Source organism: Rhinoderma darwinii, chromosome 2, assembly GCF_050947455.1.
Source record: "Rhinoderma darwinii isolate aRhiDar2 chromosome 2, aRhiDar2.hap1, whole genome shotgun sequence".
Classification (NCBI taxonomy): domain Eukaryota; kingdom Metazoa; phylum Chordata; class Amphibia; order Anura; family Rhinodermatidae; genus Rhinoderma; species Rhinoderma darwinii.
In genome coordinates this window covers 352,549,739-352,577,319 of record NC_134688.1, presented here as the reverse complement: position 1 = coordinate 352,577,319, position 27,581 = coordinate 352,549,739, and the positions used below count along the sequence as shown (strand labels likewise).

At 40.8% G+C, this 27,581-nt stretch overlaps 1 protein-coding gene across 1 annotated transcript in view; it reads left to right on the top strand.

Moving 5' to 3' along the window:
* The window catches only part of PIK3C2B (phosphatidylinositol-4-phosphate 3-kinase catalytic subunit type 2 beta), a 98,051-nt gene that overhangs the window by 19,843 nt on the left and 50,627 nt on the right, over positions 1-27,581 (top strand). The window contains exons 2-12 of the mRNA XM_075853747.1: positions 6,475-7,266; positions 8,066-8,166; positions 9,675-9,823; positions 11,098-11,218; positions 13,315-13,426; positions 13,947-14,026; positions 14,287-14,350; positions 14,838-14,984; positions 16,933-16,966; positions 19,317-19,512; positions 22,631-22,753. Coding sequence (XP_075709862.1) covers positions 6,574-7,266; positions 8,066-8,166; positions 9,675-9,823; positions 11,098-11,218; positions 13,315-13,426; positions 13,947-14,026; positions 14,287-14,350; positions 14,838-14,984; positions 16,933-16,966; positions 19,317-19,512; positions 22,631-22,753 — 1,820 coding nt within the window. The 5' untranslated portion in view covers positions 6,475-6,573. The remainder of the gene's footprint in view (positions 1-6,474; positions 7,267-8,065; positions 8,167-9,674; positions 9,824-11,097; positions 11,219-13,314; positions 13,427-13,946; positions 14,027-14,286; positions 14,351-14,837; positions 14,985-16,932; positions 16,967-19,316; positions 19,513-22,630; positions 22,754-27,581) is intronic.

Below are 27,581 nucleotides of genomic sequence, written 5' to 3'. Positions count from 1 at the left end.
ACACGGTCGGGAATGGAAGCTGTATACTATATGAGCACTCTATGTTGCTGGGCAGGGAAGGGGGAGAAGCTGTATTCTGATTGGACAGCGTCATACAGAAAACATTATACCGCCCAGAGTGAAAAGAAAGAGTTACCTCCCATTTGGCTATTAGAGCCACATTAGCATATTTAGAAAAATGCTCATAACTTTTCAAATAATACAAGTTTTTGAAAACAAATCAGACTGTAGTTATCCACATCATACCGCCTATTCGATTAGTTAGGAGATAGGGAATTAATAAACTAGTGACAGATCCTCTTTAAGGCGTAGTTCACACTGCCGTTTTTCTTTTCTCAGTTTCCGCGTCAAAATCAGCGGCAAAAAAGTCTGTGTGAACGGACCCTTAGTCTTTCACCTCACCCAATGTATAAACATAAAAATTAATCTGATCCTGTGAGCAATGAATGGCTGAGAATGTTGGCTGTTTTCACCGTTCGTGTGTTTGTTACATCCGTTTTTTTTTTTTTAATGGCCATCGCACGGCTGCATAAAAATCAATGTTCTTATGGGGCCATTGCACGGCCGTTTGTTTGTTTTTTTGCAGACCTTGTGAACGGCCCGTAAAAAATAGGACAAGTCCTATTTCTGCTCGTTTTCACGGATTCCACAATAGACTCAAGTCTATGAGGGATCTGTGAAAACTGGTCCAGCACGGATACATATCGGCCGTGAAAAACTGCAATTTTTCACGGCCGAATTGACACGTTTATGTGAATAAGGCCTTAGTCAGATTAAGTTTGGAGTAGAAGAATTTTACTGGGTTATTGTCATATTTATTATGAAATAAATAGTCAAAGCTTGGCATAAGATTAAAAGGTGCAGATTCAAATGTGCAAAATTAAAATTTACTCAAGAAAATTATTAAGAGATCTAATAAAAAATAATCTGTTCTAATGTTTTAGCACTGCAGTTTCTCGACCGTCATGAATGATATTTCTAGTGTATGGTAAATCTATCTCTCTGTAATGGATTCTTTGTGTTGGAAGGTAATGCTATGGACGTTAGTCTAGCTAAAAGCCAGCGTATTATTGTCCTGTGATGCATTATGGGTGTGCACGATTTGCCTTAAAGGCGGTATGGATTGTGAATGGGCATAATCTGTGTTCTGTTCCCTGTGTATTTATGGAATATGTCCAGTGTGTTGGTGCCTAATTTGAAGATGATGCTTTTCACACCGCACTCAAATCGTATTTTATTTTTCTTCTGAAAATTGTGACAAAAGATCCTAAGGAATTAGTACCTAGGGTGAGTAAACCCAATCTGTAAGTGGCCTTATGTGCAATATATTCCACATCTGTTGTGTATTCTGCTTAATTTTTTCGTTTCCAAAATTTGTTGTTGAAATTTTCCTTTTTTCTTTACTTCTAATCCCAATATGTTTCATTATAGCTCCGCTTACACTAAAGTGTGTCTGCGACAGACTTCTAGTGTTGGCCTGTGTATTTAGCCTGTGGTGTCTTCTGGCATAAAGCAAGGACTTACTGGGTCAGTCAGCGTCTTGCCGCAGAAACCTCTTGTGGCCTATGTTCTGCATTAATGTGCTTATGAATGAATGTCTGTGGTCCTATTCATTCTTATGTATTTGCTTGTGTTAAAGTATTTTATATTTGTTACATTTATTATGCAATTAGCTATATAAGGTTTTATTCACACAAATGTGTGTCAAATCATTTTTCACTGCGGATTTGCATTCGTGCAGGACCCATTTTTAGAGCCCTCATAGATTTGAGTCTATTGAGAGATCCGTGAAAACGTGCAAAAATAGGACTTGCCCTACAGTCGTGTGAATAGTTCCGTAGAAATACATTGATTTGTATGCAGCCGTGTGACTGACGTTAAAGAGACTGTCACCAGATTATAAGTGCCCTATCTCCTACATAATGTGATCGGCGCTGTAATGTAGATGACAGTGATTTTTATTTTAAAAAACGATCAATTTTGAGCAAGTTATGCACAGTTTTAGATTTATTCTAATGACTTTCTTAATAGACAACTGGGCGTGTTTTTACTTTTTTACCAACTGGGCGTTGTAAAGAGAATTGTATGACGCTGACCAATCAGCGTCGTACACTTTTCTCCATTCATTTTTAGCAGTACTCGCAACAAAGCGTGATCTCGTGAGATCACGCTGTACTGTCACATACTCCCACATTAACTTTACCGTGGTGTCTTGAGAGTGAATAGACATTGCTTCCAGCCAGGACGCGATGTCTATTCACACTCCCGACGCTTCGGTAAAGTTTCTTGGTGCATAAGGTCATAAAAGATGTTTTGATGGGCATTTTAATGTTACATCATTTTTTTTCTTACTCCATTCCCCTGTAACTGGGGCTGACATGTTAGCCCCATTAAGAGGGAAATATAACATCCTGAGATACACTGCAGAGCTGTGCTCAGACCGAGCAGATCCTGCAGCAACCCGGAGCATTACGCGGGATTACTAAACAATACAAAGCGCTCATTGAGCGCTGTGTAAACGGCGCTCAGGAAGGCAGTGCCGGTAATAAACCAGCTCTGCCTTCTCTATGTAGAGTCTGGCTGTCTGACGGCAGGCTCTACTCTCCTGCAGTTGCGTGATTTCTTTGCTGAGACGTTTAAAAACATTGGGCGGTCCACAAGCCATTAATTTAAAAAACAGAGGTAAGGAAAGCGGTAGTGACAAAGTGATCCTACACTGTATCTGGGCTCAAGTCTTTGAACACCTATTACAATGCTCCTAGTTACAATAACCATTTGTTCTGGTACAAACATTGTAACTTGAGACCATTTACTAGTGGAAAACTAGTAATTGTTTCCGAAGCCCCCGGAATGTCAACCCAAAATAAGAAAAAATGAAGATTGAAGAAAAATAAGCAGATGACTATAGATTTTACATATTAAAGTCAGAGCTGCTGAAAGCTGGTGAGTCACTTCCTATAAATGGGTACAGTAGCTTCTTCAGGGTCTGTATAGTACGCACAATGTACAGTAATAATACAATGAAGCCACCTTCACCTGTTGTCCAAAAGAACATCTCGTATTGGTACAGATGGATAGTACAGTACATGTTCCACTCAGAGGCGCTACTCTCCAGCATACTGTGCCCAATGATTTGCCTTACTCGCCACCAACAGGTGTTTTACCAGTGGAATAGGTAGATGTTGAATTCAATCTGTCGTCAGGAAGGACAGATATATGGGCATAGAACATGATGGTTTTCCATTTATCTTCACAGTGTATCTGTCCGCACGATGCACATGCTTATATGAATGTCTCTGGTGTCTGTAATTGATTGTGTTTATATAGTGAAATTCAAGAACCACGTTTTTTGTCAGCTATTACTGCTATGGCATCACTGAGAGCAATATGAAGTCTATGAGTTTCCATTGCAACTAAACATGCGATTAATCCTCCTCCAGGAATTTGTGGAACTCATCTGGTGTTTTTTTCCACTCAATAAACCACGTGTTGATAGTTTTCTTTCCGTGAATCTGCTTATATGGAGTGATCTTTTTACATGTCTTGCAGGTTAGTACACAGTATAAGAAACTACCATTAACATAAAATGACAATATAAAATAAATAAAATTTACCTTTGAAAATGTAGGGTGATAGGAAGCGGTTTTTAATTTATTTATTTTTTCTGTTGGCCAAATAAAAGCTTAAATTTAGACCACATTCTTACATGTTGGCGGCAAAACTTCAGTGCAACTTATAACGAACGTCCTTTTTATTTACAATATTTCTCAATAATATATAATTTTTTTAATACAAATTTATTCTAAGCAGATCCTCCCTGTACGCACTTCTGCGCTGATGTTGTGTTTAATATAAGAGCTTAGACTTCTAATTGTTCCCGGCATGTGAGCTATCTGTGATAATATTCACATAGTGTATCTGTGGCAGGAAAAAAGTATCCCTATGCCCACGTGTACAGGCAGTACCACATAAATAGCATCGGCAATATGATTGGACAATCCATTATGGAATGCTGTTAAAATAAGTAAGTTGACACAAGTGACCTCCCTACTACTCCATCCAAATCTGTTTATATTAGGATTGTGCAGTTGTCTCCTTATATATATTCTTGGTGACATCACTACTTGCCAAATGCAGGGGCATGTTGTACAGTGGTTCGCACTGTTGCCTTGCAGCGCTGCAGTCCTGTGTTCTAATCTATCTCTACGTATTCCCTGTACTGTGGTTTCCTCCCACGTTCCAAAAAAAGTGAGGAAATTAGATTGCGAGCCTCACTGGGACAGTTAATGATGACAACTTCTGTACAACGCTGCGGAATATGTTGGCGCTATGTAAGCAGCATAAATAAATACCTTTTTTTTTTTTTTTACAGTGTACAAGCTTACATACTCTGTGGCCTTTGGTCCCTTTTTTTCAAATTATCAAATTTTTTTTTTATATATGTTTTTGCAACAATAGATGATTCATCGCATGAATGGCTGACACTTTTTGAGCAATAAATATTGTATACTCATCAGTGGCGTAACTACCACTGTAGCAGCCGTGGCAGCTGCTACGGGGCCCGTGGCATAAGGGGCCCGTGCCGCCCGCCGACACTGCCCCTGCTACAGAGGTGGGACGCCACTAGGGGCCCACACTGCCCGGCCCCTAACATTTAAGGGCCGGGCGGCACGGGTCCACTCATGCCCGGTGGTGGCGCTAGCATCGGGGGGGGGGGGGGCCCGGTGCTAGCGACAGCCACATTCACTTGTATCCGCTTCCTCAGGACACAGATACAAATGAATACTATAGGCTGCAGGGCACGCTAGGCCTGCAGCCTATAAGGCGCTGGGAAGACTCCCTGCGTAGGCAGGCGTGATGACGTCACTGCATCCATCTGGTCTGCGCATGCGTCCCGCTTCGTCCGTTGCGGGAACGGGGCAAGGTAAGTAATATATATATAAAATATATATTATTTTTTTTGCAGGGCTATGTGGCAATATACAGGGGGGCAGCAGGGGGGCACTTCATACAAGGGGGGGAGCAGAGTGGCACTTTATACAGGGGGGAGCTGTGTGTCCCTATCTTCTAAGGTGGGGGCTTTGTGCCCCTATCTACAAGGGAGGGGGCTGTGTGGCACTATACACAAGTGGGGGGCCGTGTGGCACTATACACAAGTGGGGGCTGCGTGACACTATACTAGGGGGACTGTATGGCACTATTTACCTGGGGGGAGGGCTGTGTGGCGCTATCTACAGGGGTCTGTGTGTGGCGCTATCTACAGGGGTCTGTGTGTGGTACTATATACAAGTGGGGTATGACACTGTCTACAGGGGGCTGTATGGCACAATCTACTGGAGGGCAGTATTTACAGGGGGCACTATCTATAAGGGGGCTGCGTGTGAATGTGTTTATGTATATTTGCCTGTCTGTCTAAATATCTGTCTTTATGTATGTGCAGTATATATGTTCCTGTATGTGTCTATATAGGTAGTTAATTTTTGGTTCGTGTAGGTGGCGGGAATAGAGAGTCCCGCACAGGGCGCCATTCAACATAAGGCCGGCCCTGGTTGGCAGCATATCCCATGTTTACACGGGGAGATGTGTTGTAGACCATGATGATTTTGCAGGCTGCATAAAAGATGTGATCAGCCGACGAACAATCGTTTGCTCGGTTGTCAGCTGATTGCTGCCCTGTTTACACAGGCCATAACTGTGCTCGTTCGGCCGATTTATTGGCCCATATAATAGGGCCTTAAGGTTCTGTCAGATCCGTCACATTAGTGTATTCCTAAGAAACCCATGAACTTACAATTGGGTCCGTCAGGTTCTGCCGAGGTGTCCGTCTTGACAGGAAAAGGAACGCTTGATTCTGCTCTATTTTTTTGGTCATATTTGACAATCTGTGTCGAAGGAGCCTCCAATGCAGATGTGAAGAAAGCCTTATGAGCCCAAAACCACTGTATGCATGCTGGAATAAATGGCTCTGTACAGTTGTTTTTTTTTGGACGCACATTTGGCACTAGGGGCACAAAGGAACAAATTGCATGTCTCCCATCACTATCTCAGAATGAAGACCTATTTCCTTGTTGGGTGGAAATGTGATGGCAGTGAGCGTGTGAATACCTTCTGTTTTAAGAATGCCTTAGTATATACTAATACATGTGATAAATTCGGCAAAGTCTTTTTCCCCCTTATACAGTGATCACTGAAGATAATGGTACTTTTAAAAAAGCAGCAATGAAATGTCTGGAACATTTTAGAGGTATTCCAGGCAGTTGAGGGTTTGAAAAGAAAAAACTATAGAATATCGTCCAAGTACACGTGGTTATATTAAGGAGGTAAAAGTGGTTAGGCTAGACATGTCTGTAAAGCCTTTTTAGAAAAAAATCACACGCCAAATAGTCTTTGAATTAATGATGTATGCGTTATGTAAGTAAATACAGATTTTTTTGTTATTTTTATTTTATGATTTTGTTTTTGTCTTCTATCAAGGTGGAGTTCTGAAGCATTATGCCTCATTCCGTTGTGAAGCATTTTTCTTGGCAATAGCCCTCTTCTGTCTGCTTTGTTCGGAAATCTAAATTCTCAGTTATGTCAACTTCTGGTGGAAAGGAGCAATGGAAGGGCCTAGAAGCACTGGGAATGAGTCGAAAAGAACTTGCTTTAGCAGAGGCTCTGCAAATGGAGTATGATGCACTCTCCAGACTCCGCCGAGATACCCAACAGTCTTTGACTAATGAGAGTCCTCTCATCTCCTGGGAAGATGTTTCACACTCCTCTTCAACTGTCCCTTCACCTCCACGGACCAAACCTACACCCTCTGAAGACTACCTGAATATATATGATGATGCATACCAAAGAAATGGCCAAGATGAAGGCAGGAGGTCCCCAAAAAATCTTTCCCCTCCGGTACCCTCCCACTCTGAAGTTATGAAATATTTTAAAGAGGTCTCCTCATCTACTGATAAGGTTTCTCAATCTCGTGATGTAAATGTGTACACTGAAGATATGGGAGGGAAACTGCTTAGTCGTAGGATTTCAGAAGAGGAAGATGCAACCTTATTAAGTGGGGGAGATGAACGCTACTCAATTACCCACTTTAATTTGACGCCTTCCTATGATTCGGAACTGTTGCGCCAAGCTGAAGGACATTGGAAAGATGTACGTTTAAGAAAGGGAGTTACTGGAAAACCAGTAGCACGAAGCAACACATTGCCACCTCAACTACCACCTCGTACTTACGGACAGAAACAGTACAAGAATACTAGAGCATCCATTGGGCCGGTGAGTTATGAGCACAGTCGAATGTAAAATTTGCCAGTGCATCACGTAATGCAATTCATTTTTCCAATCTGTCAAAGAATAGTTTTGTGTATTAGAAGCAAGATTGATAGTTCCAGAAGAATTTTTCTTTAAGTCCAATAATGTCATGTATATATTGCAGAATTATTACCTTTTTGCCAACAGTATACTTACAATATCCAAACCTGTCAAAATCTTGCCATTTGGGAATACAAATGTGGTATGTCCTATGGATCGTAGCAATTTGTGGTTTCTCCCAATGTATCCCAGTTCTCATGAGCAGTTGATATGGCGTATGTTGTCACAGATCCGGTGACACTTCCTCTGCACTGTGTGAGTGATACCTGCACAGGAGTGTTACATGTATACGGGGGAGAGAGAGGCCAGCAGGGAGTGAGAGCGGAAAGCAGGGTGGATGGAGGGGAAGGAAAGGGATATACACAGTGTTACTGGGATCCGAGAGCCCCTGTTTCCTGCTGATTAATTTTTTTAAAAGTCTATTAAATAAAGTAATGGATTATTGTGCCAATTTAATGAAGGTGTTTCCTTTAAGTTGTATGATCATGAAAGTTCTGCTACTTTATATTCTGCCTGCATTGTCTCTCTTGACTGCTGCTCTGTTTGTCGCCATATATTACCTTATCAGTGGTGTTTACTATCAGTGACAAACAATCCTCTGTGAGGGAGCACAGGAGACAGAATTGAATATTTGTCAGGATTGTTGCATGAACGGAAGAGGAAGACTTGGAATGTCTTATTAACATCGCTGTTTCTTGTACAGGACTCCATGCGGCCGTACCCCCAGCACAACGGCTGCAAGCTGTTTGAGATGTCCGAGCAGAGGGATGAGGAGACTGCTGCATTTTGTCACATACTGGATGTGTGAGTAAATATTTATTAATGCCTGAATACCACCGTCATGAAAAGGGATTGGACACCATGATAGCGTTTTGAATGTATACTCTGTATGCCATAGAGATATATTAAAAGCTGTCATCAGTGGGGGTCTGGGCACCCAAACGGATTGCTATAACAAAGGAGTTCTAATGCTAGGCTGAGCGCCATGCCCATTCTGCTCACATCAGCTTTGCTGAACTCTCTTTGGAGAGTGGAGTACGAGACATAGACAGTATATTGTCCATATTCGGTTCTCCTAAGAGAGCTTTGAAAAGCCCACAGGATCCAAATGGGCACAGCGCTCTGAGCCCTTTTTTGCAGGGAGGGGGGGGGGGGTCTCAGTAAACACACACGGTGCAAGTGTCCCTTTTTAATTAACCTAAAGTAATTCACGGTAAGACGGTCACTGGTATATATGCAAAATTGCTAGTCCTTTCCTAAGAAGCTTATTGAAAATGCGCTTTCTGTTGTCAGTCTTGTAAAAATTGCCACCGCAACTGAACCGAAAGACGGAAGTAAAAAAGAAATAAATGCGTAGGCCTCATGCACACGACCGGAAAAAAAACTCTGTAATTGTGGACCGCAATACGGCCTGCAATTACGGACCCGCCTGGTTCTATTGGCCACGGACACCTTTCCGTATCGCTAGGGAAGGGTGTACGTGCCGAGAATTATGGAGCATGTCCTACTTTTCAATTTTTACGGGCACGGCCAAGTGCATGAGGCCTTACAGTTTACATATAGACATAATTTACATACAAAATTTGTGTTATTTTGTAAATACATAGTAATACAAAGCTACAGCCTGTATTCAAAATTTGGTCGGCTGCTGAGCTCAAAGATCCTGTGGGAACAGACCCTTCCAGAATACAGGTCACCACAGAGGGCTGCTTTATAGACACTCAACTAAGACGTTAAAAGTGTGCTTGTCGACCAATACCCTACAGCTGTATTGTGAATGTAGCTCTGGTGTACCTCACAAGCTGTAACCCAGGATCAGTACACGTCGATTGTAAGTAATGATAAAAAAATGGCTTTATAAATTTGTCCCTTAAAGGAATTTTCCATACCTAGGATACGTCATCATTTGTTGATAGGTGGAGGTTTGACAACTGGGATCCCTCGATTATGAGAAAAAAGGCGTAGAGGATTCTTTAGCATTTTCTCTGTATAGAACAGCTTCCCACCAGTCCCAGTGTGGGAAAACACAACCCCATTCAATTGCATAGATCTGGGTTTGGACTGGCATTGTGGAGGGAAAAAATTAAAGGGGCCTCTGACTTAACGCCGTGGCCCCTTATGAGCATGGGAGCTTCCAGTAGTCTGACCCCCACAGATTTAACAAGTGATAAAATATACTAGCAATATGCCATCACTTGCGTAGATAGAAAAAGTCCTTTTAATTGCACAATTCTGTAACCCAACACATCAAGCATGGTTCTGTTGAGCAATGTTTATTAACCTACCTCTGATCATTTTTCCTACCCCTTTAGTCTACGGTCTGGTCAAACTATGAAGGATCAAATACATATTGTCTGGAGTCCTGTCAACCTCAGTCCCGAGCACCTGGGTCCTGGAGTGAGTTTGAAAATCACTGTGATCATTGACAACGTGAGAGATCCTCTTACTTTCACCTGTGATTGTGAGTTTGTTTTATTCATCAGTTCACTAGTAACAAATAAAAAATAAAAAATATTTATAACTGTATTAAGATTACTGGCGTCAGCTGTAGTAATTGAAAATAGAAGTGATAGTGCGTTATTTACTTTCACATACCATTTTTAAGCTTTGTCAAGGTGTTTCAGAATAATTCCATAACTTGTTCAATTCATGTATTTTTAAAGGTTTATTATAAGCTGATTATCTTAATAATATATCTGTATTTAGCTGCTTCCCCTCATACAGTTATGTAGTTAAATAATTACATTCTGGCTTCCTGCAGCAGCCAATAGAAGAACTTCAGGCCGATATATATATATAGCTCCAACTGATCTCAATGATAGACTCTTCTTCAGTAAACTCCTAGTGGTAGCTGCAGAATTGTAGCACTTAATGGGGTTCTCTTGTAAAATAAAAATAATAATTTTATATATATATATATATATATATATATATATATATATTATAATGTAAATTCATAAATACCTTTTATTTATTAAGAAATGCTAGGGGATAATCATTGTAGTCAATATAAATGGCTGCCGTCACCTTATCCTATTGGAAACTTGTCCTAAAATGTAGAGTACACCCTATAGGACATATTGTGACAGGATTTTTGGGGCACGGACGTAAGTTTCAGCATCTGATTGTGGAAAGACACAAAACTTTCTTCTCGGCTGTCCACAATCAGCTGCCTATGCTATTGTGAACCTCCGTGCCTCAAAAATCCTGTCAGGCTGGCTGAGCACAACATAAATGCTGAGCTTTGCACGTTCACATTGCTGCCTCTAGCCAGCCTGAAGACGAAGGGTGTTTTATGCCACTCCCACGCAGGTCTGGATCGGTGCTTCCTCATGCTTTCCTATTGGGTGTACTCCTTTTAGGATGGGTTAAGATGACGGCAGCCATTCAACCGAATGCTCTTTTGGGTGACCTCCCTGTAAACATTTATTCAGTAGGGGAAAGGGAGACGAGAAGTTTCTAGCAGCGGTAATCTCGGTAATCTCCTGGCACAACAAAGGGTCGGGCATCCAATATATCCAATGCTCGTTTTTCCCGCCAACATCTGCCATCGGGTGACGGTCCCAAGGCTCCCATACACATTAATCCTATTTGAATGGGCTACTTAAGTTTTTATCTTTCTTTAGCAGACTCTATCCTATCTGCTAATATATGTTTTGGATAGTACAGGATGGTGAATATCAGAAGTAACTAAATGCCTATGGAAAATAACTTTTTTTTTTTTTCTCTTCACAGGTTCATCTACTGTAGATTTACTCATTTACCAGACTCTCTGCTACACCAATGATGAGCTAGAGGATCTCAGTGTGTCTGACTATGTGCTCAAACTATGTGGTTTAGAGGAGTTCCTGCAGAAGTGAGTGGTCTGTGTTTTATTCTGTAATGTAGCGTCTCTATGTATGTATGTATGTATGCTCCTTCCATATGCACTTGGTCAAGTATTGTCCTTGCGAACTTAAATAGACTTTGTCCATTGCACATGCAACAGGAATAACGGATGCTAAGTAAGTGCGGTGTTTGCTGAAAAATGCTACATCTTCTACTACGCATCTATATTTGAGCATGTTTCAGATTTGAACATGTGGGAAAATGACACCACCCCTATATTGTCAAGGCTGGTCGCCTCAGGATGCAGGAGGTGCTGCGATGAAAATTCTGAGTGTACTGCTTCTGGTTCCCTGCCCAGTTCCTGCACTAGATAAACTTCAATTTATAGAGATTGTACTGTGATATAAGGGCCTGTTCACATCAGCATTGGGCTTCCGTTTGGTTTCCTTTCATCTGTTCCGTCAGGGGACATGACAAATGTAAAGTATAGTTTGCGTTTGCATTGCCATTGATCTCAATGGTATTTTTTTTTTGTTTGCCTCCGTTCCACTAGGTTTCTGTTTTTTGTTCACGGAAACAATAGCGTAGTGTGCTGCCCTAAGTTTAGGCTATCGCATATTCTGCTTCCTTTCTAGCGCTATTAAACTTTCCAATCCCAGATGTATTATAGAGTATCTTCAAGTGAACTATGGGGGACATTGGTTCTGCCCTATGCACAATGTTGGAATACAACCGACGTTGGAAGTTGTCATCCCATGGTGGTAGTGTATTTTAGTCAAGAAAGTTGATGTGTGTTTTAAATATAGTTATTGCTCTGAAACCATTAGATGAGTATTATACAATATTATCTAGTAAAGAAAAGTGTTTAAAAAAACCTACGCAAAATCAAGTGATACGTTTTTTTTTTCCATTCAACTTTCTTTCCCGCTATAGGGTATTGCGTGTTTTGTTACTTCTGGATTGATACTGTAATTGTTTGTTTGTCGTTTCTACGAGTTACAACTGAGACTGTGTGTTACTGTCTTCGTGGTAACTTTGCCCTGACCCTCATGCCAAGAAGTGGAAACCAGCAGACCATAGAAACCAAGTATAAAGTCTGCTAAAATAAAAAAATACAACCAGCAACAGCCTCCGTGAATGTTTTCTTATACAAGAGGCTTTTTTTTTTTTTTCTGTACAATTTTAAAATTCAGACATTTATAATTGAATATTAAAAGATACACAGTTACATTTAAATGTCTATGTTGTATTCTGTATACAGAGCAGCTGTATGTAGCGCTGAATCCTGTATCTGTCAGGTCAGCAGGACTGACGGCTTCAGTGTCAGCGGGTCCTGTGTGTCTGACACGCAGGATCGAGCTGTTATCGATCACATTTAAGTTACAGCACATCTAATAGATACTTCTGAGTAGTTCCTGGGAAGCACATGTATGACTGCACAAAACATGCCTCAGTTGTCTGGCGTGATATCTTTCCATGTTCCGTGTTCTTATATCCCATACTAAAAAGCAAACCTGACCAGATCTGAGAATTCTCCTAACTGTTCGGTCTATGTTCTCTAAGACCATTGAATAAACATCAAAATTGCCACTTTTATGAGGGAGCTATATATTTCAAGCAGTTGTCACATTCATTCTTCTTTTGCCAGGTTTGTCTTTAAATTGATTTAAAATGGATGACTGGTTGGGGAGTCCCGTTTTTTCAAATACTACTTAAGGGAATTCTGAGTTTATAGGGATGGTGGGGAGGTTTCCCACTTTCAGGACCCTCATATCAGAGCAGAGAACTGCTACAAAGTGTGCCTACTACTCCGGGGGTCCTAGCTAGTTTTTGCATTACATGGGCAGACTATTCATTTCAAAGCGAACTGTGAATGCTTTAGTTCACCTACAGTAGCGCTTTATGGAAAATTAACACTTTCTATTGGGTTCCCCAACAGATTACAGCTGATCATTTGGGATCCCAGCCGCAGGATATCCTGTGATCCGCTTATTGTTTGGGGACCTTCTAACAAAAAAGGAATGTCCAAAGCGGACTACTCTTTTAATAAAGTTTAAAGAATCTAGTCCTCATGATCTCTATTATTTTTTTTGTCCTATGTGACTTTTTTTGTTTTCTTTCTAGTGAACAGCCTCTTGGTAGTCATGAATACATCCAGCAATGCAGAAAGTTTGACACTGATGTCCAGCTTCAGCTAATGAAGAAAGAGATGGTGCGGGGAGATCTTGCAAGAACGGTAAACCTGATGCCTCCAAACCAATTTTTTTTTTAATGCAACACTCACTTCAATAGGAGCAGAGCTGCAGTACTGCAGCTCGGCCACTATTCCATGACCGGAGCATACTGCTTCCGGCATGGATGTCCAATGCTCGGAGGCCACCGAGCATCTGATCATTGCGTGGTCCGGGTGTCGGATCCCCACAGATCATATACTGATGACCTATCCGGTGGATAGTTCATCAGTTGTCCGGTAGTGGACACCCCCGTCAATTCTGACTAAATATCATTTTGGCAGATTCCAAACATCGACCATATACAAATTCTGCTATAATGTGAAAATTATTTCAAACGGTAATTATTTTTAGTTTGGCACACATTTTTTTTTTTTTTCAAATAGTTTGGGTTTATGCTGTAGGCAAACGGTTATAAGTTTGGAAAGTTTAAATTCCTTAAACTATTTCATGGAGGAATACATAGGTGCAGTAATCGAGCAATAATTGTGTATAATGTATACCATAACGATTTTCTTCCTCCAGGCCAGTGACGTCCAGAGCCCATCTACTCTTAACCTTCATATCCGCCTTAAGGAGAGACCGGTCAAACTGACCATCACCAGGTAGGAAATGAGGAGCCGTATATTTTGAAACTTTACAGGCATCCATATAGCATATCCAGACTTACATTTTAAACATAAGCATATTTGAAATATTATATTTATGGTTTATTGCATCTTGCACATATAAATCATGGTGATTCCATTGTGTTTAGTTTTACAGTCTGGCTCTGCTTATTGTTTCCATTGGTGTGAAAAGTTCCAGGTCTCTATAACAGGATGTGTCTATCTATGGGATGTATCTAATGTGTTTCTCTTCTCAGACAGGACCTCTCTCTGCTCTTCGACAAATTCCAAAATGAGGTGGATAAATTTGTTGCATGGGATGTAAGTGCATCTGATATAGTCATCTCACGAGGCCCTCAAAATTCTGAAATGTCTAGAATTTCAGTCCGTATATTTTGGATGTGTTGTCATCACGTCAGTTAGGTCTGGGAAAATGGTTCAGGCCGCTAATCTCCTGGAGGATACAAATCTGACACACTTTGGCAATATAACAATGGTGGAAAAGATGGCATCGGTGGCGGTTTCAGCTACCTTAACTTAACGGTTGTGACCTTCTAACACTCATCTGATATATATGTCCGAAAATGCTAAAATTGGAAGACCACTTTAACATTGCACTGCACTTTGCTACTCCAGAGTTCAGTAAGATCCAACAAATTAATGGCATATGCCATGAAAATGTGTCAACCCCCCCAAAAATTAAATTAAAAAAATGCCATGTAAAAATGTCGTAATGTCTGGCTCCCCCGCCATCAACACTGTTTTCATAGTAGATTCCATGTCTCATTCCCTCTTTTCTTCTCTACAGGCTGATTACCATTTGCAAGCTGAAATAGTGGTGCAGTCGGTGAAAGATATCTGCAAGGCTTTAGCAGCTGTGGAGACCCCGGAAATCAGCATTGCCCTCAACCAGCTTCCTCCCTGCCCTTCCAGAGTCCAAATCAAGTCAAATAAGGTGCTTGATCTGATACAAAACAAGTTCAGCATGTAAAGGCCATTTATGGGGACATAATATGCAGTTTCTTGATGTACAATTTTTATTTTGTTCATTACAAAATATTGTAACCCCTTGTAGTTATAATATATTTATGGAGTGGGCCCACGCTTAACAGGTGAAAGCTGTATGTTTCAGACGACACCTCACTGCAACGGATGCCACGATCACGGGTTGAGAATGGTGATCATGGCTTAATAGGGGTCTGTTAAAAGTACCATACGCTGCAATACATAAATATTGCAGTGTATGGTACCAGCGATCAAACGATTGCTTGTTAAAGTACTCTAGGGAGACAAAGTAATGTAAAAAAAAAGTAACATAATTGGTATTGGCGCCTCTGCAAAAGTAATAAATATTCTATTATGTTATTTAACATGCACAGTAAGAAACACAACTCGCCAGAATTGCTGTTTTTTTGACTCCCAAAAAAACAAGCCCTCCTACCGCTCAATCGATATTTTTTTGTAAAAGTAGTGACACAAAAGAACTAAAAAGATTTGGTATCACCGTAATTGCATTGACCTGCAGAATAAAGTTAATATGTCGGTTAACTGCATGGTGAACGCTGTAAAAACGTAACCCAAAAAACAATGGTTTAATCGCTGGTTTTTCCCCATTCCACCCCACAGAGAATTTTTTCTCAGTTTCCCATTACATTACGTGGGCCATTAAAGGGAAGGTGTCACAAATTTTTATTTTTTTATTTTTATATATAATATTACTTTTAGTATGATATTAAAATAAATTTTATTTATTTGTGTTCTTGTGTTGTACTTTTTTTTAACTTTTACTTCTCTATGGGGGCTGCCATTTTTTTTCCATCTCTGTATGTGTCGATTAACGACACATACAGAGATGGAAAACGGCACATACATCCCCATAGAGAATGCGAACGGCAGCCGTTCCATTTACTATAGCGTACGCCGTCTGTGTGGGAACGGCGCATGCGCCGCTCCCACACAGACCAAAAGGAAGGTCTTTGGCAGAGCGAAATCCGGCGCCATTTTCATGTGGACCGGAAGCCGCGGCCGGACAGTAAGATGACGACTTCCGGTCGCGGCTTCCGGCCATATGTTCAAGGCAGCGAAGACGCAAGGTATAGGAGCGGCAGCGGCGGCGGCAGGAGCAGGTAATTTATGTTTGTGTATGTGATGTGTGTATTATGTTCATGTATGTTAGTGTTATACTGTCTGATTACCACTGTATCTAATCCTATTACAATGTGCATTCGCTCCAAAAATGGCGGCACACAGTGTAGGAGGTTTGAAGATTCAACCCCCTCCTTCTCCTGGCACTAGCCGGGATAAGGGAGGGGGATTGTGTGAGGACACTAGAGCGAGTGTGTCTACCCCAAATTTGCAGCATAAAGCAATGAGGTTGCTTTACCACATTGCCAATGCTGCAATTTTGTGAATTGCTCGCTCTAGTGACCAGCACATGGAAATGTTATAAATTCGAATCTAATTTATAATACTTGTGAAAAAATTAAAACAATATGTAATCACTTATATACTAACTGTTTAACTGAAAAAAATAAAATAAAATTTCTAGCGACACATACACTTTAAAAACTACATATCCTCGTCTCACAAAAAACAAGCCCTCGTATGGCTTTGTTGATGGAAAAATAAAATTAGTTTTGGCTTTTGGAATGAGGAATGGAAAAAATGAAAACTGGCTGGGGCGCTAAGGGGTTAAACCTGTATCGATCTTGAAGAAGGGCTTTTTTAAAATGGAGTACATCCTGTGCTTGCAACTTCTCCATGTCCTTTATCTTCTAGCTAATCCAGATGATTCTAATATTCTGTACAGGGGTTTATCTAAGAACATTCTAATTATATAGTTACATTTGACGGTTCAAACCATAGTTTTTGTTTTATATATTTGTTCATTTTTCTTTTTTCAGGACCCCAACTTTTTGACCAAAAGAGAGAACAGAGGTAATATACCTACTATGTTGTTGTTAGTAGTAGTTGTATATTTGTGCGAACAATGCAGGCCCAATCGTGGTTAACCCTACATGTTACAAGGTGTCTTTTTCTGTCCTCCTATAGTAATAAATGGCTTCCCAAAATCAGATTATTATTAATGTTATAAAGTATTCACATCCAAATAAAGTGTCTGCGATCTCACGTGTTACATGTTAATCATATATTTATCATATTAGTCAGTTGAGCGTTGGATTATTGTAAAATCATAGCGCGACCAGCTCGATTTAGAGTACAAGTCCTACTTTCAGGAGCTGATCTTTGGCTGGTCTTCTCGTGACCTGGACCCACCTTTTTATTAGCTTAAGTTTTCTCCGGGTATTCAGGGAACAACTCCATTATCATAAACCACCATGGAAGCATGCATTAACCTCTCCAGTACCCTAGACCATCCGAGAATTTGTCGAAAAACCTCTCCACTACCCTAGATCACCAGGATAATCTGAATTAATCTGACATTTTCTGTTGCCTAAACTTGGATGCAACTTGGAAAAAATTGGTATCAAGCCGACCGCCGACCATCCCTTTAATGTAAGGTCAGAATCGGCAGATCTTGACATGAATTTCAAGAAAAAAATCTTCAGAATTTTGAGGCAGATTATGACCTGCCTGCACTTTCCTGCTGCAGTTTATTTTTTTTATTTTTTTTAGCACCGCGGGCAAAAACAACTTTTTCTGCCTTACATTGATTTCAATGGGAGGTTAGAGACGGAACCGCGACAAGAAAGAACATGACACTTTTTTTTTTTTTCCCCACGAGCAGCTAAAAGCCACTCGGGAATACATCTCCCCCTCCCATTAAAATCAATGGGAGGTGGTTTCGGACAGTTTTTGGAGTTGATTCCGACGCATTTTCCACGTCAAAATCAGCGCTAAAGAATTCTGTGTGAACTGGGCCTTAAGAGGAAACTGTATTTATCCATCTAATACTACTTTAGCCACAATTTTTATTTTGATTTGTAATTTCATTTATACAAATGAGTCCTTTAAAGTTCAAAGAGTGACTGTAAAATGAAATTGTTGGCCAATAATTTATCTATTCTCTTATAGTTCTCCACTCCTATTCGGAATGACTGACAATTACTTCGATTTTTCATACTAACCTCCTTTATAAGGAAATACCTATAAACCATAATTATTTCCAAAAATAAATCTGTTTTCTTGGAGACTGTATATCGAGTATATATTTATCTTAATTATCACAAACTTGTTTCACGTAACCTAAGCTTATTGCTGTGTCAATCTAAGTTTCGTGTGTCCTGTAAAATGATACGACAAGGAGTTCCCTAATATACTTGTATTATGATAGGAATCACTATCTTTACAAGTTATTTTTAAATCACCCGTGCCTGCTGCTTCATAAACCGAATACAGATTGTGTTCTGCTGATGGATTTGGATTTTGGGCATTTATTATCGGTATGCTTATAGAGAAAACAATTCTGATAATGCTATATTAGGGAATTACTGTTTACATAATATATATATATAATGTTTATTAATATATACTGGAATAAATGTAATCTTATTTAAACTGCATCAACTATAACCACTGCTTGTAAATGACCCGTAGCAATCTTTTCAATTTGATAATTGCTGACGACATAGTGAAAAGTAATCAGACGTGTGCCATTAGTCAGGCTCCGATGTGATCACATATTAAAGTGTACCAATATTTGCGCTCTCCCGCCTGGGCAACTGTACAATAATTTACAATAATAAATTTTTTGGTATGTAAGCCCAGTGGGAACCTACACTCTAAACTCTTACCACCAAACTGTTTGCAGTTCTTCCTCCGCAGCAGAGTTAGGCTAAATTCACATCGGAGGTGAAAAACATGACTTTTTCATATTTGAGGTTCCCCCGTGCACGTTCCGTTTTCATGGATCCCCATAGACTTGAGTCTATGGAGGGATCCGTGAAAACGGAACAAAATAGGAGAAGTTCTATTTTTCAACGGACCCTTCACACGGTCCATTGAAACAAGGGCGGGGTGAACGGCCCTATTGAAATACATAGGTGCGTGTGATGGCCGTTGTTTTAACGGACGTACTCTAAGTTCGTCTAAATCCGGCCTTAGGTGTATTTCCTGCATTGTCATACATTCCAGAACTTATAAGACCTAGTCTTAAAGTGAGCTTTTAATACCATGATTTCACGACGTATTCCACCAAAACTTTTGTTGCCAAATTTGGTGGGAACAAAAAAAACAAAAAACGGAAGTGTTCCTTTTGATAATTTTTTACATCTTTTACTTGTATATGTGTTTCTTAGGAATTTTATATAATTTCACTGTTTTACAGAAAAAGTTGTGGAGAGCCTTACAGCAGCCATCTTGGACCTGGTTCATATGTATTGCAGCACATTCAATGCTGATTTCCAGACAGTGCTTCATGCTGAACGCAAGCTAAGTATGACCCAAGACTCTTCACTTCTCACAAGTCCACTAGCCTTTACAGTGTACGCAGCCCACCGGATCCCCATTTCATGGGCAACCAGGTGAGATACAGGCAACAGGTAAACAACTGTGGTCTTTTTTTGTTTTTTTACATGATAGGACGTATTCAGCAACAGGTGCTCCGTAAAATCCCAACTCAGAGATTCATATGAAGTATCCTGTCCTTACAGGGCTCTGTATGTAGTGTCAAAGAGGATCTCATGTCTGTGGGTGAAAAGTATCTTGTCTATAGTCTTCTTCTTTTTTTTTTTTTAAGAGTTGCTGAGATATTACCGGTCGGTGACGTAACTACGTATAATGGTTGTTCACACCTGAGCACTAGTTCTTGCGGGGGTCAAAAGTACTCTTGCCACATAGAAGCATAGTAGAAATATTAAATGATAGTAGAGGGAGGCAGTAGTTTCAAGCTACGCCTCTGTACTACTGGTAGCACCAGGTTTAGATTTACATTTTTACCGCAATCTTAATTTTATCTTCATTTGACGTTGATCACATTGACCACATATAAAGAGGATTGTATTACGTTTTTGTTATTTAGTATTTTTCCAATTCCTTTCTATTATGACATAATGGCTCAAGTCAGGTTTGGAATGGATATGTACATATAGTGTGTGTTCCCCTATTAAAGAAGGGTGAAATGTGAGTGATCTGCCTGTATAGTACATAAATAACGAAAATAGAAAAGAAAGGATCTTATGAGGCGCTGCTACGTGACTGATATAATGAAAGTACGGGAACTAGCAAGTGGAATATATATATAAAATATATCTATTTAATATGAATAATGGTGGCTACGCGTTTCAACGCTGAACCAGCGTCTTCCTCAGGCCATATACATCACATGCAATACAGCTTCTTATATTATCTTGTCATTTTAGTATTTTTCCAATTCCTTTCTATTATGACATACTGGCTCAAGTCAGGTTTGGAATGAATATGTACATGCAGTGTGTGTTCCCCTATTAAAGAAGGGTGAAATGTGAGTGAGCTGCCTGTATAGTACATAGGGATCTGACATTGTAAATGCAAGCCCTGTAATGCATCATTTGACTTTGAGACACTGACCGCAGGGGGTTGATGAAGACCGTAGATGTTGCCGGTCCCTCCCCGCTTGCTCGGCCATTCTGTCTCTTGATCATGAGTGCCATGGGATGAATAGGGAGCAGTTCATTCAGCCGCTCCCCTCCGCTCGTAGCTGTGCTGGAATTTTCTGCTCTAGTCCCATAGCTTCCTCATTCTCTCAGCCTCTCCCTCCTCTCTGCTATCCCTCCCCCCTGCTCAATGCAGTGACAGATGGTCAGTTCCAGGCTTTGCCCTGCTTGTCCTAGGCTGCAACATCAGGGAGTTTGAGAAGTGGTGGGGGGGGGGGGGTTCCCTTTGTTTAAAGGTGCCTTTCATTCTCTCTGTTGTGCTATGGGAAAAGGAGGAGATTAGAGGAGGTGTAGAAATAGGAGAGAGCGTGACCTTTGGTATTTTTCTCTACACCCTCACCCCTCCCTTAATAAATCTGTTACAACTTGCCTTGTGAATGTCTTTGGAAAGGGTGGGGATGGAGGCTTGCAGCTGGGCAACTTGTTCATGTACCATAGCTCACGTGCCTCCTCTTCTCTAATCTGTTTATATTTATTCCCATGCCTCAATTCTACCCGGTTCCTGACATCTTTCTCATAGTTTATTTTTGTCTATTTTTATTTGCATACAAGCCCACGTTTTGTCTCGCTTCACTCCATTTTCTCTATCCTTCTATCTTACCACACGTACAAAAACTGATCTATAAATTCCTAACACCTACACAACCTCTTAGGGGGTCGTACGTGCTGGAAAGTCCAAATTAAATTAACAAAAGAATTGAAACGGAAATAAATACAATGTACATGATGCGACATTGAATGCACCAAGATTAAATAAAAAAGCAAAATATTACAGGGTTACTTACACACTCAACAGTTTACATTGTCAAAGTCAGTCATGGCGGATGTAGACAAATCATTAAAGATCATACTGCTGGGTTTAATTTTGTTCCCACAATACTATTAATACAAGGGCATAGCTGTAGAGGGAGCAGTTGCACCTGGGTCCTTGTACATGAGGGGGCCCAAAGGCCTCTCGGCCCCATACGAAGAGACCAGTATTATAAATGGCACACGGCCCTGTTACTAATTTGCATTTGGGCCCAGGAGCTTCAAGTTACGCCTCAAGATATGTGACAAACATTAAACATCTATTAAAGTACAGTGGTATTTTTGTGCAAATTTGTATCAGTTGCATCTTTATTTGGGGTCAGGAAGGATTTATTTTTTTCTGCCGCGTTCACATATGGCGTATTTGAAGATTTGAGACTCCACCCAGAAAATTTGCAGTGAAGGTGAATGGGGTTTAGAAAATAGAAAGAAGTCTGTGCAGATAAAAATCTGCTACGTGATCTATTTTGAGGTCCTGGATTTTTGATGGATTGCACCTTCTTTATTGTGAAAGGTGAAATCAATGGCAACTCTACATGTAACATAATTCACACTAATTTACTTCAGATTTTGTTGTAGATTTTTAGAGGGTGTAAACATATGCTTTAGGCAAATTGTTTCATGCCATAGGCCCCCCCCCCCCCCAGATCAACAATGGTACACAAAAACAAATTTATATACATACTGCCTTCTCACTTTCTGTGACTCCTATAAGAATGAATAGAGAGAGCCCCGTGGCCGACGGTGATCCCAGATCTGGCATCTGTCAGACATTCGTGGCATATCCTGTGGACATGCCATAAATGTTTAAGTTGGGAATACCTCTTTGACAACCTAAAAATATTTTTCTGTAACATTAAATGTTTCTGGGAAAACCATGTTTAGAAATGTGCAATTTTTTTATTTAAAAAAACAAAAAACGGCAAGAGATAGAAGCAAAAGTATTATGTTTTACATTAAAATATGTGGCTGCACATATCAATATATTTGGCATTTTAAAGGCCAAATTATGTTATACAGAAGAATAGTGAATATATAGCACACATGTATTACGACTGTAGTTCTTAATTTGTATTAGCGAAAGCTGTGTAAATCTTTTGCATTGTACTTACTGTTCTCTGATTTTTATGCAAGTATGACAAATAGGGCAACGGGAACACAAAATCCTAATGTCTTGTAATTTGTTGTCTCCTTACAGTTATGAAGACTTTTATGTATCCTGCTCTCTGAGTCATGGAGGGAAGGAGCTATGCACTCCCCTACAAACTCGCAAGATTCATGTATACAAGTACCTGTTTCATCTCATCGTTTGGGACCAGATGTAAGCACGGATTTTTTTTTGGGGGGACCGATTCCTAAATGGCAAGGTTTTTTGAGGACGATGTCATCTCTGCCAATGATCAGCAATAATGACAAAACATACATAGATAGATGCGCGTGTATATGTTTGTGTGTGTGTGTATGTGTGTGTGTGTGTTTATATATATATATATATATATATATATATATATATTTAGTGGCATCGGTTTCCAAGATGGGCAGCTTGCGACGTGGTGAATCAGATTCATCCATTTTACTGTGACTCAAGGGGGAGGTGGTAAACCATATACGGCGGTGTAGACCTTTTGGCCTATATTACATTGAGTGGCTGTATAACCGTGTACCAATGCCCAAATCTTGGTACCAAAAGTGAGAAACTTCTGCATCAGTGTGATGACGACTGCTTGCATTATACGGCCGCTGAATGTAGTGTAGGCCAAGAGATGTAATTAACTCCTACGTTGCCATATATGCCTTGTTGCTTTCCCCTTGAGTCCCAAGCATATGACTGTTTTTGTCACATGCCAGATTAACAGAATTTCCAGACGAACATTTCCATATTAGTGGAATATTACTGTAGAGATAGATCAGGGGTCTCAAGCCCGCGGGCCGCATGCAGCCCCGGGGGCTGCCATATGTGGCCCGTGGGACACAGAGCCGCTATTACAGACTCTGCTCCGGGACTCTGGAATTCCCTGACATCACTGTCCACATATGGACAGCAATGTCTGGGGCTTCCCCAGAGCCGGAGTCCCGTGCAGAGCGCTAGTATAGGGTCTGCTCCGGGACTCTGTGGAATTTCCTGACATCGCTGTCCATATATTATGGACAGTGTGTCATGGTCTTCCCCAGAGTGGAGTCCCGGGCAGAGCGCTAATATCGGCTCTGCTCCGGGACTCTGTGGAATCTTCGGACATCGCTGTCCACATATGGAAGGCTCTGCTCTGGGACTCTGGGGAAGCCTCTGACATCGCTGTCCATACATCGACACTGATGTCAGGGGCTTCCCCAGAGCAGGAGTCCAAGTGATGTCAGAAGCACAGCTGGAGTCCCTGGAAGAGCCTACTAGCGCTCTGCCCGGGACTCCAGCTCTGAGGTTGCCCCTGACATCCATGTCCATAAATGGACAGTGATGTCTGGAGCAGAGATGGAATCCCAGGCAGAGTGCTAGAAGCGGCTCTGCTCCGGGACCCCAGCTCTGGGCATGCCCCTGACATTACTGTCCATATATGGACACTGATGTTAATGACTTCCCCAGAGTCCCGGCGCAGAGCCTATACTAGTGCTCTGCTCCGGGTCTCCGGCTCTGGGGTTGCCCCTGATATCACATTCCGGTCCAGGAGGATCCCCTGACGTCACTGTGTATGGACTGGGGATTCCACTCCTAGAGCCCCAATGGAGCGATCTACTTGTGGTTTGTGTGGCATTATCTGCGGAGGGCACTGTGGCCGCATCTACGGAGGGCACTGTGGCCGCATCTACGGAGGGCACTGTGGCCGCATCTACGGAGGGCACTGTGGCCGCATCTACGGAGGACACTGTGGCCGCATCTACGGAGGACACTGTGGCCGCATCTACGGAGGGCACTGTGGCCGCATCTACGGAGGGCACTGTGGCCGCATCTACGGAGGGCACTGTGGCCGCATCTACGGAGGGCACTGTGGCCGCATCTACGGAGGGCACTGTGGCCGCATCTACGGAGGGCACTGTGGCCGCATCTACGGAGGGCACTGTGGCCGCATCTACGGAGGGCACTGTGGCCGCATCTACGGAGGGCACTGTGGCCGCATCTACGGAGGGCACTGTGGCCGCATCTACGGAGGGCACTGTGGCAGCATCAACGGAGGGCACTGTGGCACCATATAAAAAGGGGTTGCCCAATCTTGACATGTGTGTCTGCCAAACACTGCTAACTGAGCCGCCGGACTGCATTTAGTGACACTTAAACTGGATTGTTGAAATAAGCATGTGGAGAAATATCTCCGGTATTATTATAGTAATGCAGTATTATTATTATTATTATTATTATAGTAATGTAGTATTGTTATAGTAGATCAAATAACTAATTGATTAACAATAATTTTGTATTGTATCAAATTTGAAAGTAATGCGGCCCGTCGACTTTCCATTTTTTCTATATGTGGCTCACTTACCCGGCCGAGTTTGAGACCCCCTGAGATAGATATATATTTTCCTATTGTATAAATTTGGGCAAGCTTTCATTAAAATGTTCTGCCACAGTATACACCACAACATGTGCTGTTGGTGCTTCTTTCCCTGAGAGCAGTCATACAGCAGATTGGTAACGCACATTATATATCGGTGTTTCTTCCTGTAATTACATATTCTGGGGTTCTTCAGTTTGAGGACCCCGTTACTTTGTATTCTTATTGGTAATACTCCCCACTAACCGATACCTTGCTTGCTGCGTCTTATTGAACTATCATGCTTGCACTGATAGTAGGGCGCAAGGAGGGTTTTGTCCTTTAGAAATGTCTGGCCTGCACCTTTGTTTCCTGCACTCCACAGGGTCTTAATTCTCAGCTGTGCTCCCAAAATAGCCTGCAGGAATTGACTCTGTCCATACCCTGTTCTCTCCCTGCCCTGCAAGCAAGCATATGGAAAACATCTAAAGTTAGAAAGTGCCTGATGGCCTTCTAGCAGCTCTGTGAGACCGGCAAAGACAAAAAGAGACCGGAAAAGACTGAGAAGCAGGGATTAAAAGTAACGTTGGACTTGATTTGGCAGAAGAAAGGTGGAGGTAGAAGTCCTACGGGATATGAAAGCTGTTGAGGTCTGGATTAGTTGTCGACTGTGACCGATAAAAATATAGAGCGCTGTGAAGAAAGAGTATGACGTTCTAAAGGGCTGATGGTAGCTTGCACATAGTGCAGCACTTTTTTCAATCTGCACCTTTTATGAGCTGGACCTCCTGTAACCATAGGATTTTAAAGGGATCGGAAGATATGGGAGTTCCTTGTGGTTCCCACAGTTTATTGGATCTGATTGCTAATGTGATTAACCCTACTAGGCCTGGCACTGGGAGTGCAGCCAGTCTGCAATAAGGTGATCGTGCGTCTACATTAAATTGGGAAATCATGGCTGAACTGTAGCTCTTTGGGAAAGTACAGCTGTAATAGAGGACACCATGAATACCTGTGATTTATGATTTGTCTCTTATACAGTGTTGCTCGACCTGTATTTAATTATTGTTTAGTGACAGACTTTATATTTGTCTTGCTTTGTCTATAACCATTTTGTTTTAGTATTTTAGTCTAGTTGAGCACTAAGTTAAATATCCAACTCGATTTGTGACATCCACTTATTTGCTGTGCCCTGTGTTTGGCGAATACAGGAAGACGTCCTTACATATATAGTTCAGCAGTTGCTGTTGCTGCCTATGAAGATTAGGATCGTCGTATTCTAGACGTATGTTCTATAATGTTGGTTTTGAAGTAATTTTTTGTGACAAATAGTGCTTTACTTTTTTTTTACCAAGTATTACCAAATAGCAGTTGCTTCTTTTTTCCAAGTTCACACATATTTTTTTTTTTTTAACCACGTAATAAACGTACAACATTTTTAAACTATATTTTTCTCCATTATACAACAGTTATTTTGATATATAACATGTCCTATCTATTCTGATGATGCGTCTTGGTCAGTGCTTGTTTTTTTTTTTATATATATGTGGAGACTTTCTGTGTTTTGAGATCTGTATTTGCGAGTACGTCACTTTTCTAATTAACTCTTTTAGGACACAGCCTGTTTTGGCCTTGTGGGCACAGACTATTTTTTCAAATCTGACGTGTCGCTTTATGTGGTAATAACTATCCAAGAAATTCTGAGATTGTTTTCTTGTGACATATTGTACTTTGTTAGTGAAAAAATTTGGCCAATAAATTCGATATTTATTTGTGAAAAACGCCAAATTTTTGAGAAAATGTGCAAAAATTTTTATTTTTCTAAATTTATATGTATCTACTTGTAAAACGGATAGTAATACCGCACAAAATAGTTACTAGTTAACATTTCCCATATGTGTACTTTGTCTCCATCGTGTTTTTTTACGTCCTTTGATTTTTCTATGACGTTACAAGGCTTAAAACTTTAGCAGCAATTTCTCACATTTTCAAAAAAAATTCAAAAGGCTATTTTTACAGGGACCAGTTCAGTTGTGAAGTGGCTTTGAGGGCCTTATATATTAGAAAGTCCCCATAAATCACCCCGTTTTGAAAACGGCACCCCTCAAAGTATTCAAAACACAATTCAGAAAGTATTTTAACCCTTTAGGCGTTTCACAGGAATTAAAGCAAAGTAGAGGTGAAATTTATTTGTAATACATTTTTATTTTCTGTAGTAAAGAAGGTTTTACCAGAGAAATCCAACTCCATATTTAATGCCCAGATTCTATAGTTTTTAGAAATATCCCACATGTGGCTCTAGTCTGGTAATGAACTGAAGCAGAGGCCTCAGAAGCAAAGGAGCACCCAGTAGATTTTGGGCCTCCTTTTTTTTAGAATATGTTTTAGGTACCTTGTCAGGTTTGAAGAGGTCTTCTGGTGCGAAAACAGTGGAAACACCCCAAAATTTACCCCGTTCTGGAAACTACACCCCTCAAGGAATTTTTCTAGGGGTAAAGTTAGCATTTTGACGCCACAGGTTTTTTTTTGCAGAATTTAGTGTAATTAGGCCGTGAAAATTAAAATCAATGTACTTTTTTTTCTGAAAAAACGTAGACATTTTTAATTTTTACAAGGAATAAAGGAAAAAAGAACCATAACATTTGTAAAGCAATTTCTCCTGATTACTGCAATACCCCATATGTG